Raw genomic sequence first — 16,786 nt, 5'->3', positions numbered from 1 at the left:
ACACACTTCCATGAAAACCTTGCTAGCGCCCGTTTCACTCCTCTCAGAAACGGGCCTTTTTTACTAGTTATTTTATAAGCCTCTATCATATCTCCCCTCAGCCATCTTTTCTCCAAGCTGAAGAGCCCTAGCCACTTTAGCCTTTCCTCATTCCTCATAGGGAAGTCGTTCCATCCCTTTATCATTTTCGTGACCCTTCTCTGTACCTTTTTTAATTCCACTATATCTTTTTTGAGATGCGGTGACCAGAATTGCAAACAGTATTCGAGGTGCTGTCACACCATGGAGCGATACAAAGGCACTATAATGGCCTCATTTTTGCTTTCCATTCCTTTCCTAATAATACCTAACATTCTATTTGCTTTCTTAGCCGTCGCCGCACATTGAGCAGAGGGTTTCAACATATCATCAACAATGATGCCTAGATCCCTTTCCTGGTCAGTGACTCCTAATGTGGAACCTTGCATTACATAGCTATAGTTTGGGTTCCTCTTTCCCACGTGTCACTTTGCACTTCCTCACATTAAACGTCATCTGCTATTTGGATGCCCAGTTTTCCAGTCTCGTAAGGTCCTCTTGTAATTTTTCACAATCTTCTTGTGATTTAACAACTTCATGTTTAGATTATTATTTTTTTTAATTATTTATTAAATTTCAATTATTACAAACAAATACTAGTTTGTAAGGCAATACAGAGAAATTATTAGAAGAAAAAGAAAAGAAAGTTGAAACAGAATTATCAGAAAATTTTTTTTTGCTCTTCCTTAGACCACAAAAACTCCTGGGGGGGAGTGGTACGAAAAAGCAATTAAGGAGATTGTTAATTTAGAAGAAAATACTACTTTAATTAAAGTCCAAATTGGCATTGTCCTGTTCTTTTATCCCAATATCTTTAATTTATCGCTGATTCATTTGTTCCCTTCAGCTAGATGGTTTTTTTGAGTCCAGAAATGTCCTTAAGTGGTTTGGCTCGAAAAAGGCATATTTAATTCCTGACATACGGATCAAACATTTGCAAGGATAAGCCAATGTAAACGTTGCTCCTAATCCTTTAACTTCTTCTCTCAAGGACAAAAACTGTATCCTTCTTTGCTGCGTCGACTTTGTAACATCCGGGTAAACCCAGATTTTCTGACCACAGAATAATGCAGAAGAATATTTGAAATACAATTTCATTATCATATTTATGTCCTGCTCAAAAGCCATGGACACTATCAAAGTTCCTCTGGATGATATTTCAACCATAGAGTCTTCCAAAATTGCGGTTAAGTTCTGCATATCAATACCAGCTTGTAATGGCATATTCACCAAATTTGCTGATTCTGAAGCTTCTCCATTGTTTCGAATATTTGGTAAATAATAAACTTAATTACATGGGGGAATATCTGTTGGAGATAGTTTCAAAATGTCTTTAAAATATTTTTTGAGGAAATCCTGAGGAGTCAAAGCTGGTGATATAGGAAAATTCAACAATCTAAGAGTAAGTCGTCAATTATGGTTTTCTATTTGCTCTATTTTATGAGCTGTTAGCACTTTATCTTTAACTAAAACATCAACAGTAGTTTTCACTGTGTTAACATCTTTTAAGTGGGATATTTGATTAGTAGATTCTTTTCTAACATGATCCAATAATTCTGACATTACTGTCAATTTACTCACGATTGTGGTCATTTCTCTAGTTGACTTAGCCACCTCTAAAGTCAATCTCTGGACCACTTTCCATATAGCTTCCATGGTCACCTCCTGGGGCGTCTCTTGCTCCAGAATATTCTCTTCTGTCTGGCCAGGGAAGATACCGCCAAGCAGGCTCAAACTATCAGGCTCTTCGGTCTGAGTTTGGCCCACTATCTCCACTCTGGAAGCAGCAGGGCATGGAGGTGGATTGAGCTCAGGCGGCGAGAGGGTAGTATCCGGCCCCAAGATTGGCGTTGCTCCTTCGACGTCAGTCAACGCGGGGCTCGCCGATCCATATTCCAAAGGTAAGCTTCTCACAAAACGGTCCAAAGTTTGCTGAATTGGGGACGATGTTAGGGCTAACGGCGGTTGCCCCTTTGTCATCCCTTTCCTTTTTGTATGAGGCATCGTGAATAATAGAAGAAAAAGCAAAAAGAATCACCAGCAAGCAGAGGAACCGTTTGTGAGACCAGCTAGGACGCCATCTTGCCACGCCCCCCCTGTTTAGATTATTATAACATTTTGTACCTTGGATTGCCAAAAATGTTGCAGCAGGAATTCCATATAGTCAAGAACTTGGCTTCTTGACAGTGGTATACTGTGGATCTTCTGTGCTTACATTGTTTCACCCCCCCCCCCCCCCCCCCCCCACACACACACACACATCTCATCTGGCCCCCTGCTGCCTTCCCTGGTGGTCCATTCCCAGCTGAAAGAAGATGAGAGCAGTTTGCAGTGCAGCAAGCAAAGCATTTCTCTAATCTGGCTCTGGTGCCTCTTCTGCCCATGTGGTTCAAACTCAAATCAGTTGTTTGATATGCCTAGAAAGACTTGGGAAAGTTAATAAAGTTCAGGTTGAGGTTGCTTTTATTTGGTATGCGTCTAACAGCACATACCATCATAATTGTTTACAATGTCACAAAATTAATTAGGAACATAGAAAAGGGGCTACATTCATCAGTAGGACAGGAAGATCAGTGGTAAATTTCAGGGTACATTTCTACTGAGTGTTCTTCATCTTTCAACCTTGCTCCTTATATTTAAAGAATCATTCATCATAATACGTTTCTCTTGCGCAATAACTTGAACTTTAGTTTCCAAGTCTTCCACTTGCTTATCCATCTGACCCAAGCTTTCTTCAATAGACAGATTTTTTCCATATAGAAATGTTGATAATTGTTGAAAAATCAACAAATTTTGTTTTGTTAGGTACTTCTTCAGTCGTACCAGAGTTTCCCAAATATGTTCTAAATACATTGTTTTAGGCTTAACCATAACTAGCCTAAAAGCCTTCATATATAACTGAGTCAGGGGCTGAATCTTGAGAAATCTAGAGTTCACCTCCTTAACCTCTTCTTCTGCTGCCTGTAACACAGCACTTCTGTGATCAGCCAGCTTCAGAGCTCCACTCCACTGCAGATCTTCCAGCGGCTTTAATGCAGCAGATCCTTCACCTGCACTGTGCAAGGCGGCTATCCAGCTTATAATCGAAAGTGATCGCCGGCCATCTTTCGACAGAAATCGGGAGATGGCCGGCGATTTCTTAAAAGCGGCGAAATCGGTATAGTCAAAAGCGGCATTTTTGACAGCATCGCCGCTTTCCCGTTGCTTCGCCGGCAAAAGTTCAAGGGGGCGTGTCGGTAGATTAGCGAAGGCGGGACATGGGCGTGGCTACCAGATGGCCGGCTTTCGCCGATAATGAAAAAAAAAAAGCGGTGTTAAGCAGTATTTCGCTGGCTTTACTTGGTCCTTTTATTTTCACGACCAAGCCTCAAAAAGGTGCCCCAACTGACCAGATGACCACTGGAGGGAATGGGGGATAACCTCCCCATACTCCCCCAGTGGTCACCAACCCCCTTCCATACTAAAAAAATAAAACTAAAAACCTTTTTTGCCAGCCTTTATGCCAGCCTCAAATGCCGTACCCACCTCCATGACAGCAGAATGTGTTGTATCCTCCGACAGCCTTTCCCTGGTTGCGATGTGGTTCTCGGGTGAGTGTGACATCTTTTCTGTTAGGTGCCCTGCAGAGTCACATTAGCAATGCATTGTGGTGGGTGTAGGGTACTGGGCTCTACTCCCATGGTGCTTTTCCCCCCTGCTAACTGGGTCAGAGTGTGCCCTGTTTTGTTTCCTGTTGTAGTCCATGCGGTAGTGGCCATTTTTGTAAGCCAGTTTTAGTTCCCTTTCCTGTGTTACCCACATTAAACGTCATCTGCTATTTGGATGCCCAGTTTTCCAGTCTCGTAAGGTCCTCTTGTAATTTTTCACAATCTTCTTGTGATTTAACAACTTCATGTTTAGATTATTATTTTTTTTAATTATTTATTAAATTTCAATTATTACAAACAAATACTAGTTTGTAAGGCAATACAGAGAAATTATTAGAAGAAAAAGAAAAGAAAGTTGAAACAGAATTATCAGAAAATTTTTTTTTGCTCTTCCTTAAACCACAAAAACTCCTGGGGGGGAGTGGTACGAAAAAGCAATTAAGGAGATTGTTAATTTAGAAGAAAATACTACTTTAATTAAAGTCCAAATTGGCATTGTCCTGTTCTTTTATCCCAATATCTTTAATTTATCGCTGATTCATTTGTTCCCTTCAGCTAGATGGTTTTTTTGAGTCCAGAAATGTCCTTAAGTGGTTTGGCTCGAAAAAGGCATATTTAATTCCTGACATACGGATCAAACATTTGCAAGGATAAGCCAATGTAAACGTTGCTCCTAATCCTTTAACTTCTTCTCTCAAGGACAAAAACTGTATCCTTCTTTGCTGCGTCGACTTTGTAACATCCGGGTAAACCCAGATTTTCTGACCACAGAATAATGCAGAAGAATATTTGAAATACAATTTCATTATCATATTTATGTCCTGCTCAAAAGCCATGGACACTATCAAAGTTCCTCTGGATGATATTTCAACCATAGAGTCTTCCAAAATTGCGGTTAAGTTCTGCATATCAATACCAGCTTGTAATGGCATATTCACCAAATTTGCTGATTCTGAAGCTTCTCCATTGTTTCGAATATTTGGTAAATAGTAAACTTAATTACATGGGGGAATATCTGTTGGAGATAGTTTCAAAATGTCTTTAAAATATTTTTTGAGGAAATCCTGAGGAGTCAAAGCTGGTGATGTAGGAAAATTCAACAATCTAAGAGTAAGTCGTCAATTATGGTTTTCTATTTGCTCTATTTTATGAGCTGTTAGCACTTTATCTTTAACTAAAACATCAACAGTAGTTTTCACTGTGTTAACATCTTTTAAGTGGGATATTTGATTAGTAGATTCTTTTCTAACATGATCCAATAATTCTGACATTACTGTCAATTTACTCACGATTGTGGTCATTTCTCTAGTTGACTTAGCCACCTCTAAAGTCAATCTCTGGACCACTTTCCATATAGCTTCCATGGTCACCTCCTGGGGCGTCTCTTGCTCCAGAATATTCTCTTCTGTCTGGCCAGGGAAGATACCGCCAAGCAGGCTCAAACTATCAGGCTCTTCGGTCTGAGTTTGGCCCACTATCTCCACTCTGGAAGCAGCAGGGCATGGAGGTGGATTGAGCTCAGGCGGCGAGAGGGTAGTATCCGGCCCCAAGATTGGCGTTGCTCCTTCGACGTCAGTCAACGCGGGGCTCGCCGATCCATATTCCAAAGGTAAGCTTCTCACAAAACGGTCCAAAGTTTGCTGAATTGGGGACGATGTTAGGGCTAACGGCGGTTGCCCCTTTGTCATCCCTTTCCTTTTTGTATGAGGCATCGTGAATAATAGAAGAAAAAGCAAAAAGAATCACCAGCAAGCAGAGGAACCGTTTGTGAGACCAGCTAGGACGCCATCTTGCCACGCCCCCCCTGTTTAGATTATTATAACATTTTGTACCTTGGATTGCCAAAAATGTTGCAGCAGGAATTCCATATAGTCAAGAACTTGGCTTCTTGACAGTGGTATACTGTGGATCTTCTGTGCTTACATTGTTTCACCCCCCCCCCCCCCCCCCCCCCCCCCACACACACACACATCTCATCTGGCCCCCTGCTGCCTTCCCTGGTGGTCCATTCCCAGCTGAAAGAAGATGAGAGCAGTTTGCAGTGCAGCAAGCAAAGCATTTCTCTAATCTGGCTCTGGTGCCTCTTCTGCCCATGTGGTTCAAACTCAAATCAGTTGTTTGATATGCCTAGAAAGACTTGGGAAAGTTAATAAAGTTCAGGTTGAGGTTGCTTTTATTTGGTATGCGTCTAACAGCACATACCATCATAATTGTTTACAATGTCACAAAATTAATTAGGAACATAGAAAAGGGGCTACATTCATCAGTAGGACAGGAAGATCAGTGGTAAATTTCAGGGTACATTTCTACTGAGTGTTCTTCATCTTTCAACCTTGCTCCTTATATTTAAAGAATCATTCATCATAATACGTTTCTCTTGCGCAATAACTTGAACTTTAGTTTCCAAGTCTTCCACTTGCTTATCCATCTGACCCAAGCTTTCTTCAATAGACAGATTTTTTCCATATAGAAATGTTGATAATTGTTGAAAAATCAACAAATTTTGTTTTGTTAGGTACTTCTTCAGTCGTACTAGAGTTTCCCAAATATGTTCTAAATACATTGTTTTAGGCTTAACCATAACTAGCCTAAAAGCCTTCATATATAACTGAGTCAGGGGCTGAATCTTGAGAAATCTAGAGTTCACCTCCTTAACCTCTTCTTCTGCTGCCTGTAACACAGCACTTCTGTGATCAGCCAGCTTCAGAGCTCCACTCCACTGCAGATCTTCCAGCGGCTTTAATGCAGCAGATCCTTCACCTGCACTGTGCAAGGCGGCTATCCAGCTTATAATCGAAAGTGATCGCCGGCCATCTTTCGACAGAAATCGGGAGATGGCCGGCGATTTCTTAAAAGCGGCGAAATCGGTATAGTCAAAAGCGGCATTTTTGACAGCATCGCCGCTTTCCCGTTGCTTCGCCGGCAAAAGTTCAAGGGGGCGTGTCGGTAGATTAGCGAAGGCGGGACATGGGCGTGGCTACCAGATGGCCGGCTTTCGCCGATAATGAAAAAAAAAAAGCGGTGTTAAGCAGTATTTCGCTGGCTTTACTTGGTCCTTTTATTTTCACGACCAAGCCTCAAAAAGGTGCCCCAACTGACCAGATGACCACTGGAGGGAATGGGGGATAACCTCCCCATACTCCCCCAGTGGTCACCAACCCCCTTCCATACTAAAAAAATAAAACTAAAAACCTTTTTTGCCAGCCTTTATGCCAGCCTCAAATGCCGTACCCACCTCCATGACAGTAGAATGTGTTGTATCCTCCGACAGCCTTTCCCTGGTTGCGATGTGGTTCTCGGGTGAGTGTGACATCTTTTCTGTTAGGTGCCCTGCAGAGTCACATTAGCAATGCATTGTGGTGGGTGTAGGGTACTGGGCTCTACTCCCATGGTGCTTTTCCCCCCTGCTAACTGGGTCAGAGTGTGCCCTGTTTTGTTTCCTGTTGTAGTCCATGCGGTAGTGGCCATTTTTGTAAGCCAGTTTTAGTTCCCTTTCCTGTGTTACCCACGTTAGAGAATGTAGTTCTTACCTTGAATGGTGCTGAAAGAGGGCATTGTACACCATTGTGCCAGCTCTGACCTACTGCTAATCTTAGTACCAGGGGATTCTTTGCCAGTGGGGCACAACCTCTGATCTGCAGTTAACTGTGAGTAAACGTGGTTATTTCAAGAAAGGACTTTTTCAGAGAGATTAGTCTTTAGGTGTGAACTGGTGTGCCAAAGTTATACAGCAGCAATAAGTCCTAGAGGCTCTATGCAGGTCCCTGGAGCAATTTTAGTGGGTGCAGTACATTTGTGGGTAGTGGGTTTGGAGGGCTGAGCTACCAAAGTAAGGAAGCTATGCACATGGGAGCTTTTCTGAAGTCCACCGCAGTGACCCCTTAGGTAGCCCGGTTGGTGTCCTGCCATGTCAGGGGGGCCAGTGCACTAAAAATGCTGGCTCCTCCCACGGCCAAATGCCTTGAATTTGGCCGGGGTTTGAGATGGCCGACATAACTTTCCATTATCGCTGAAAAACAAACCCGGCGAACTCCATGGCATTTGGCCGGGCTAAACCATATTATCGGGAAAAAAAGATGGCCGGCCTTCTGTATAGTTTGAATATTAACTCTTTTTTTTTTTTAATTGCATTTCAGTGAGGGATTTTTGTGTCCTGGCATATTCTTTTTTTTTTTTTCTTTCATATGGGGAGTTTTTGTTGGTAGAGATGAAATGTTTAATTTCTCTCCTTATTTCAGCCTGGAACTGGTTGTTGACCCATGGATTGAAGGGCTTTGGGTTGTCCTCAAAAAGGAGTTAATATCCAGGACAGAAAAGGAGGATACTCAGGACAGTGTCGGAATCATGTCCAATGGTGTCCCTGCTGACCAGAATGCATCAGAAAAAGAGAGCCTGGCCTCGCAGATGCAGTTCTTAATACTGGAACCTTCAGCACAGACTGGGCCCATTTTATCACATAATGTAATTGATGGCCATGCTGGGGCATGGAATGAGTTCTCTGAGCCTTCACTTACCCAGTCAGTCCCTCCGCTTTCACAGTCAACCCTCAACATCCCCAATCTTCCACCAGCATACTTAGATGTCCAGTTTCAGGAGACAACTGACCAGGTGAGAAATTATTGGGGAAGAGGTGGATTGTTTGTTTTAATGTTGTTACTGAAATGAAAATATTTTATTCAGTCATAATTTGCCTCTTTGGGATATAGTGGAACACACAAAATGATGGTAGATGAAGACCATAAAGCCTATCTAGTTTGCACATCTAGTTTCAATTCTGGTCAAGTACCATGGACCCCAGTCAATTTCTGACTTTCATTTTATCACACCCAGGGATCCTCAGTGCCTATCCCATGTGCTTTTGACTCTTATCATCTCTACTAGTAGTCTTTTCAATGAAGACATATTTTCTGATATGCTCTAGAAAAAGTTTTCTTCTTATACTTTATTTTTGCAATTTTCAGTGTTTTTCCTGCAGGCAACAGTCCTAATGAAACCGGTTCCATTCCTAACTTCTCCCCCCTCCTGCCCCTGTGCAGGTAAAAGTACCCACACTTACCATTACCTTCGTCCTAAAAGGAATGGATTTGGAGGTCATGGGATAAAGTCCATGTGGACTTTCTGTGGATATATTAAAAACTGATGCCAGCCAGAATTTGAAATAGTAAGCGCAGATGCATAAAATCAGCATATAACTTTCCTCTAACTGCCCTGTGGAATTTAATCCTCAAGTTCCTCACTTTTCTTAAAAAAAGGTTCTGGGGGAAGCAATTCATTTAACTTCATCAGTAAAGCTAAGAATGTCTTTCCACAGAGAGAAAGATATCATGCCTTGAATAAATTTAGTTTTATTTTACCACGTGGGTCTGCTTTTCATTTCTGCTGTTTTGGATCTTGCAGGCTGCTACTTGACATATGCAGTGCTGTATACAAGCACATAAAGAGATGATCCCTGCCTGACAGAGCTTACAATCTATTCAAGGCAGAAGAACAGGACAAATAACATAGAGAGAGAGCTTAATTTATTATGAGAATGATTAAAACAACATAGTTATTAAATAGGCAGATAAGGAGTTAAGATTTAAAAGCATCTCAAAAAGGTTTTTGATAATTCTTTTCAAATTGATAGGCCTTCTCTTAGCCAAGTCTAGCTGTGGTGTGATCATATTTTTACATTGGTTTAAACCTGTGTTCCTTTCTTTCTAGGAAGCCAGTCCTGCCACGTTGCATTCAGAAGAGGCGATATTCCAAGTTCCGGTGGCAAAGGCAGTACAGCTTACCAGGGAGGATGCCGTAAAAACAGCCTTACTATTGGAGTTGGATATTTGGGTATGTTGAAGAATAATTCTTCATTTGGATTTCTGCATTCTCAGTAATTAGTCAGAAAACAAATTGGGGGGTGTAACAGTATAGTGGCAGTGCAGTGCAGATTTTTGTAAGAATAAATTTGTGCTGTACCCATCTGAATTTTTTGATTCTCTGCTGCTTGAATCATATCAACTTCTCTGCACAGTTCCTGGGCAAAATGTTGAAATATTGTTAAAAAGTCTATTTGCTGAGAGTGGAGGATCAGCATATTTAAAAGGGACAGGAATGCTTATTGATCACTTAAAATCAATATTTAGATATGACACTGGTTCACAAGTGTTGTGAACCAGTGTCATATCTAAATATTGATTTTAAGTGATCAATAAGCATTCCTGTCCCTTTTAAATGTTGGAATACTTTGCCCCATTAATGATTTCTGACACGGACACAAGTAAGAGTGTGACTGAGAGAATGCCTGACACAGGGGCTGATGCAGAAAGCTACCGCAGGCTGCAGCACATGCTTAATAGTCAATGCGCTTGTTATGGATTGCACGATTCAGAAACGGGTCGGCAACCAAATTAACTCGTGCAGTAGACATCAGCACACAACATATTACAATGCTAATCCGCAGCATCACAGAGAAGCTTCTAACCTATGCCTGATGTCTGCAGCGCAAGAAATATACCACCAGATCTGAGGCAGCATAGAAGGGTTAGGGAGAGTCCACAACCCGACCCCCCCCCCCCCCACCCCGATAGCTTTCTGCATTTCTCCCTGGTAGTCTAGTGGCCCTTTCCTTCCACCTGAACCTGTCCTCCCCCCCCCCTCCCCACACACAACATAACCAAAAAGCCCTGGTAGTCTAGTGGCCCTCCTCCCCCCCATTCCAATTTCCCCCACCCGCCCCAACTTCCAAAAATTAATCCCTGGTAGTCTGTGGCCCCCACCCCGACCATCCTTTTTGGCCTCGACATTAAAAAAAAAAACCAAATTATTCCCTGGTGTCTAGTGGCACCCTCCATCTACCTGACCCCTCTTGCAGGTCCTCCTGACCCTTCTTCCTAGGTTGTACTTTAACAGAGGCAGGATAGATACCCAGTCGCTCAAGCCTCCCTCCAGTATCGCCATCTTGAAAACAACTGACTTTTTATGTACTGCATCCTAGGATGCACCGGGTAGGGTCAGTGTGCTAGATAAGGGAATTTTTCTTTTATATGACCCTGCCTGGTATATATTCACCGTGTGGGATTGGATGCCACCATTTTTTCAGGAAGGTGTCCTGGAGGCAGGAATGAGTGGGGAAGGGGGGTTGTGGGAGGAGTCAGGTGGGTGAGGGGTGCCACTAGGTACTAGGGAATAGGGTTTTTTTGTTGCTGGAGGGGAAGGGGGGGTCATGTTGGATGGGGAAACGTACTGGTAGACACCAGAGAATGGGTTCATTAATTTGTTGGGAGGAAAGGAAGGAACATCATGTCTGGTGGGTGGTGGCGGCGTGACACTAGACACCAGGGACAGAGGGCACAGTTCAAGGAGGGGGCTGATGCAGATGCCAGTAGCTTGTGGGGTTGTTTTTTTAATTTTTTTTTCCATTTTCTTAATGTCACCCTTCCTGTAAGTCAGTATGTGAGCCAATCATTGCTCGTACACTAATAGGATGACATTTCACAATAAGCTGCAGATTACTGCTGTGATTTTAACACAGTTCTAATTTGCATTGTCATTGATTACAGCACATTGTGGTGTTTTTGGATTACCACAGAACTGGTAGTGATTGTAAAAATGGTTCTTTTAGTTCTGCGAGGACAAGCAGGCCTTCATGTTCACACATGTAGGTGATGTCACTCGACGGAGCCTGGTGCAGATGTTGACTAACGAGTACTAGAATTTGCTAGTAGCATCCCACCGTGCATGCGCTGGTGCCTTCCCACCTGATGCATGAGCTTGGATCCCTCAGTCTTCGTTTTCCCACAGAGCTGAGAGGTGTCACTGTCTCCTTTTCGCGGCATGTGTTTTTCTCATGTTACAGTGCCTTACTGTGCAGCTCTTTTTGTTCTTAAATCTACATTTTTAAGGTATTTTTCCTTTTCAGTTCCTTCATCCCTATTTTTTCCTTTTATTTTCATAGTTTTTTGGCACTTTAAATTTCCTTTAGTTTTCACAATAGGCTAGGCCCATTTTAGACTGGAGCCCCAACCTCAGTTTGGACACTGTCCCTTTTTCTGTTCAAAACTGAGGAGTTTAATTTGGCTGCAGTTCTTTTTTTGATGCATCAGAAGATCCCTAATGGTTTCAAGAGGTGTGCCCAGTGTAATCGCGTGATTTTGGCAACTGACCCACATTTATGATGCATCGGCTTCCATGGGCCTAACGTTGAACCTAATTCTTGTTCTCTCTGTTTAAAAATGCAGCTGAGGACACAGAGGTTTCAGGAGGCCCAACAGGAGAAACTTTGGCTCCTCGAAGCATCAACATTGGCACTGTCTCAACATCGGGCGCTGAGACTTGGCCCCAGGACTGGTCAGCATTGGACATAAGAAAATAAGAGTAGCCATACTGGGTCAGACCAGTGGTCCGTCTAGCCCAGTATCCTGTTTTCCAAACAGTGGCGAAGCCAGGTCACAAGTATATGGCAGAAATCCAAATAGTGGCAACACTCAATACTACAAATCCCAGGGCAAGCCCATGTCTGTCTCAATAGCAGATTATGGACTTTTCCTCCAGGAATTTGTCCAAACCTTTTTTAAACCTAGATACGCAAACCTCTGTTACCATCTCCTCCGACAAAGGGTTCCAGAGCTTAACTATTCGTTCAGTGAAAAAATATTTCCTCCTATTTGTTTTAAATGTATTTCCATGTAACTTCCTCAACTGTCCCCTAGTCTTTGTACTTTTGGAACGAGTAAAAAATGGATTTACTTATACTCTTTCTACATCACTCAGGATTTTGTAGACCGCAATCATATCTCCCCTCATCCATCTCTTTTCCAAGCTGGAGAGCCCTAACCTCTTTAGCCTTTCCTCATACGAGAGGAGTTCCATCCCCTTTATCATTTTAGTCGCTCTTCTTTGAACCTTTTCGAATTCCGCTATATGGAGCGATACAAAGGCATTATAGTATTTTCGGTCTTATTCACCATCCCTTTCCTAATAATTCCTGGCATCCTGTTTGCTTTTTTGGCCGCCATCACACACGGGTTCAGTGTCGTCCTCGTCAGCACCAAAGGACCATGATGCTGAGCATCATAGGAAGCCCAAGAAGCACAGGCATTAGTCCTCTTCGATTCATGGTGCTTGGAGCACCAGGGCATCGGCATCTCCAATACTGGAGAATGCCAGCACCGAGAGGTGAGCGCCCCCTCTTTGGAAGAAGTGCCAGTGTACGAGCCTCAGAGCAGCCAGGTTCCTTCTACCAGTTCAACACAAGACGCCTTTTCAGTCTGCCTTTCGTCCAGCTCCCCGCCTTTGCCGATGCCTTCCTTTGATGATCGGTTCCTAGCCATGCTTAGGTAGGAGCTGGCGCAGATACTGGAGCAACAGACCGCTAAGGCAACAAGGGTGCTCGCGCCAACTGCAGATCAGTTACAACTTCTGTCTGAGGTTCCTTTTTGTATCTGTGCAGAAATCTTCGGCACCAGCATTTTGAAGGGTGTCAACATTAATGCATATGGTGCCGCTCTTGACGTCAGGGGAGCAAGCTTCCCCGCAGTCAGAGGGTAGTACTGCAGCTCAGTACTCTTCAGAGCCACGACATGGTTCCTCTGAGCCTAGAGACACACAGACTCTCCAAGTCCACTGAGTATGAGGAAGAGTCTCATTGGAACCACTCGTGGGACTCAGAGGAAGACCTTCATTACTTCTTGAAGGAGGAGTCATATAGTATTCACACTGATCCCTCCCCACTTCAAGTGAAATGAAAATCTTCATCGCCCCACTTCAAGAGAAATGAAAATCTTCACCTGAGGGTTTCTTTTTTTTATCAGATTTGTCAAGGAGATGGCTGCAGCCATCCCATTTAAGTTGGAAAAGGAGGAAGAGCCCAGTGCGGCGATATTGACTGTCCTGGACTATGAACCTCCTCCTAAGGAAGGCGTCATAGTACCATTGCACCCTATCCTTAAGGATACACTGATGAAGAGCTGGGAATCTCCCCTCTCAGGGCAGGTGGCACCAACGAAGGTAGATATGCAGTATCGTATCAAAAAGGCTCTCAGATTAGTCAGATTAGAGAAGGCCCAATTGCCACACCACTCTCTGATGGTCGAATCTGCCCTCAAATGAGCTAGGAGCTCTAGGACTCATGCCTCAGCACCATGGGTCGAAGAGAACCCCAATGTCTGTGCTTCTTGGGTTTCCCCCGATGCTATCATCTGAGTCATTCAGTGGCTTAGCTTACAAAGCACCAGTCAGTATATATATATATATAAGGTGGGGGGGGACTGCCCCATGTGCACCAAATTTGCTTGATACCTTGTTGTTGGTCTGTTTTGCAGAACACTACATTTTCATACCAGCCTGGAGATTCATTCTGCATTGTGTGCCCCAACCGTGCCTGTGAGGTGGAAGAACTCCTTCACCATCTGCAGATCTCAGACAAGCAAGATTGCCCTGTCTGTTTGAAAGTTAAACCAAGCACTAAAAAGAAAGGTATCATCTATTATTGAGCTAACCTTGGATAGCACTGGGCATTTAATATGTCATACCATTTGTCTATTGTAATAACACTCTGCCTCATCTCAGTTGAGTTTTAATGGGGCCATGACCCAGGTCTTCTCAGCAGCTCATTGAATGGTGCTGAGAGTCAAAAATTCTGCAAAGCTGGTGTTCTTAATATTATTCCTTCCTGTACCATTTATACGCTAGCAGAAATTGTAATGGTGATATTATAATAGTTATTTTCTAAATATGTAATTCTTTTTTTCTTTATTAAGTTTCAAAATAAAATACCAAGCAGATTAATACTTGTACAGCAAAGTATCAAAGAATAACACCTTAAAGCATGATATAAAGCAAAAGAAGGATATATCACTGAAGTCCCCATAAATGAGATCCAAGACTTATATAGGGAGGACAGTAAATCAAGGGAAATATAGTGAAAGTGACACAACCTGGAGGCTATACATTTCAATGAGAGCTAACACCAGACGGGGACAAATCTAACTCCCCGGATATATGTTTAGTGGAAAAAAAAAAAGTCAGATGTGATGGATCAAAGAATACATATTTAACTGACAGGTATCTGATAATCTGTTCCTAACTCAGGGTCCCTTTTACTAAGCCGCGTAGAAACCTATGCATGCCCATTGCGAACCAAAATGGACTTATCACCTGACTACTGCGTGGCTCTTGTGGTAATTTTATTTTTGGCATGCGTCTGATATGCGCATCTGAAAAATATTTTTTATTTTCTGGTGTGCATAGCGAACATGCGCCAAGTAGCATCTGACATGCATAGGTCATTACTGCCCAAATTCTTTACCACTAGGGCTATGGCTGGAGGTAAGGTCTGAGACCCAAAATGGACATGCGGCAATTTTGATTTTGCCGCACGTCCATTTTCAGGGAAAAAAAGGCCTTTTTTTACAGGTTCGCAGAAAAATGATTCTGCGCGTGCCTAAAACCTGCGTGGCTCTTGTAGTAATTTCGTTTTTGACTCGCGTCCGATATGCGCATCTGAAAAATATTTTTTATTTTCTGGTGTGCGTAGTGGACGCGTGCCAAGTGGCATCTGACATGCATAGGTCATTACCGCCCAAGTTCTTTACCGCTAGGTCTATGGCTGGTGGTGAGGTCTGAGACCCAAAATGGACACGCGGCAATTTTGATTTTGCCACATGTCCATTTTCGGGGGGAAAAAAGAGGCCTTTTTTACAGGTGCACTGAAAAATGATTCTGCGCACGCCTAAAACCCGTGCCTACACTACCGCAAGCCATTTTTCAGTGCGCCTTTGTAAAAGGACCCCTCAAGTTTTACTGGTCTAACATTATATGATGTATTTTACTTTCTGTTAATATATTTGAACTTGTTCATGCTTTTCTAATTGTTATGTAATCCACATTGAACCTACTCAGGCTAATGCAGGATATAAATGTCATAAATAACACATTTACGGGAAATCTTAAGAAGAAAGTTGCTCCAATCTGAAGGACCCCTAGTTTCATTAACAAAATTGCTTGTGGAGGAAGTGACGTCATCGTTGAAAGATGGCTTCTTAACTGCGGAGCTCAGCGGGAGCTAGAGAAAAGAACGGGGAGAATTCCGGGAAAAAGCGCAGACCTCCCTCCTTATTAAAAGATATACGTCACTATATATACTATGGCAGCTAGGAAAAAGTTGGTGAAATTCAAATATGCTGTGGAATCAGCAGGTAAAGCGAACAGAATGTCAACAAAAGGAGCCAAAATGGCGCCGGAAGACATGGAATCAGAAAATGATCCCGAAGAACAGAGTACGGGGGAAGAAGAAATCGGGAAGAGCGACATTGTACGCTGGTTGAAAGAGTTAAAATCTGAAATGATATCTACCAGAAAGAGCATACAAGCAGCGGTAGCAGAGCTTCGTGATGAAGTGAAAGATATTGGCAATCGAGTGGCAGAAATGGAAGAAAGAGTTGAAAGTGTGGCAGAAGGGCTGCAGGGTCTGAATAAGAGTTTTAACAATGAAAGACAGATGAGAACGGAATTGGAACAACAGGTGGAGGACCTCGAGAACAGATCGAGGCAGTGCAACCTATGATTCAAAGGAATCCCAGAAGAAGATCAGTATAAAGATGCAAAAAAAAATGGCGCAAGAAATAAGCACGTTTGTTCTTCAACAAGGATTGGAAACACAAGAGCAGCAGGAACAGACAAGAATAAAGATCGAGAGAGCACATCGAAGCTTGGGACCATGAAGAGGAGAAACACCCAGAGATATAGTTGTATGCTTCCATGAATTTCAGATGGAGGAGTCTATATAGTAACATAGTAACATAGTAGATGACGGAAGAAAAGGACCTGCATGGTCCATCTAGTCTGCCCAAGATAAACTCGTATCTTGAATTTGTACCTGTCTTTTTCAGGGCACAGACCGTATAAGTCTGCCCAGCAGTATTTCCCGCCTCCCAACCACCAGTTCCGTCTCCCATCACTGGCTCTGGTACAGACCGTATAAGTCTGCCCTCCCCTATCCTAGCCTCCCAACCACCAACCCCTCTTCCCCCCACCTGCTCCGCCACCCAATTTCAGCTAAGCTTCTGAGGATCCATTCCTGCTGC

General features: G+C 43.0%; 1 protein-coding gene across 3 annotated transcripts in view; it reads left to right on the top strand.

The window, feature by feature from the left end:
* MTRR (5-methyltetrahydrofolate-homocysteine methyltransferase reductase) overlaps window positions 1-16,786 on the top strand; it is a 122,412-nt gene that overhangs the window by 24,981 nt on the left and 80,645 nt on the right. For all 3 annotated transcript variants that reach the window (XM_030205383.1, XM_030205365.1, XM_030205373.1), the window contains exons 6-8: window positions 7,964-8,333; window positions 9,429-9,551; window positions 14,024-14,177. In XM_030205383.1, the coding sequence (XP_030061243.1) occupies window positions 7,964-8,333; window positions 9,429-9,551; window positions 14,024-14,177 (647 nt within the window). The remainder of the gene's footprint in view (window positions 1-7,963; window positions 8,334-9,428; window positions 9,552-14,023; window positions 14,178-16,786) is intronic.

The sequence above is a fragment of the Microcaecilia unicolor genome, chromosome 1 (genome assembly GCF_901765095.1).
Source record: "Microcaecilia unicolor chromosome 1, aMicUni1.1, whole genome shotgun sequence".
NCBI classification, from domain to species: domain Eukaryota; kingdom Metazoa; phylum Chordata; class Amphibia; order Gymnophiona; family Siphonopidae; genus Microcaecilia; species Microcaecilia unicolor.
The sequence above is the reverse complement of the archived record's forward strand: the minus strand, read 5'-3'. Positions and strand labels throughout refer to the sequence as shown.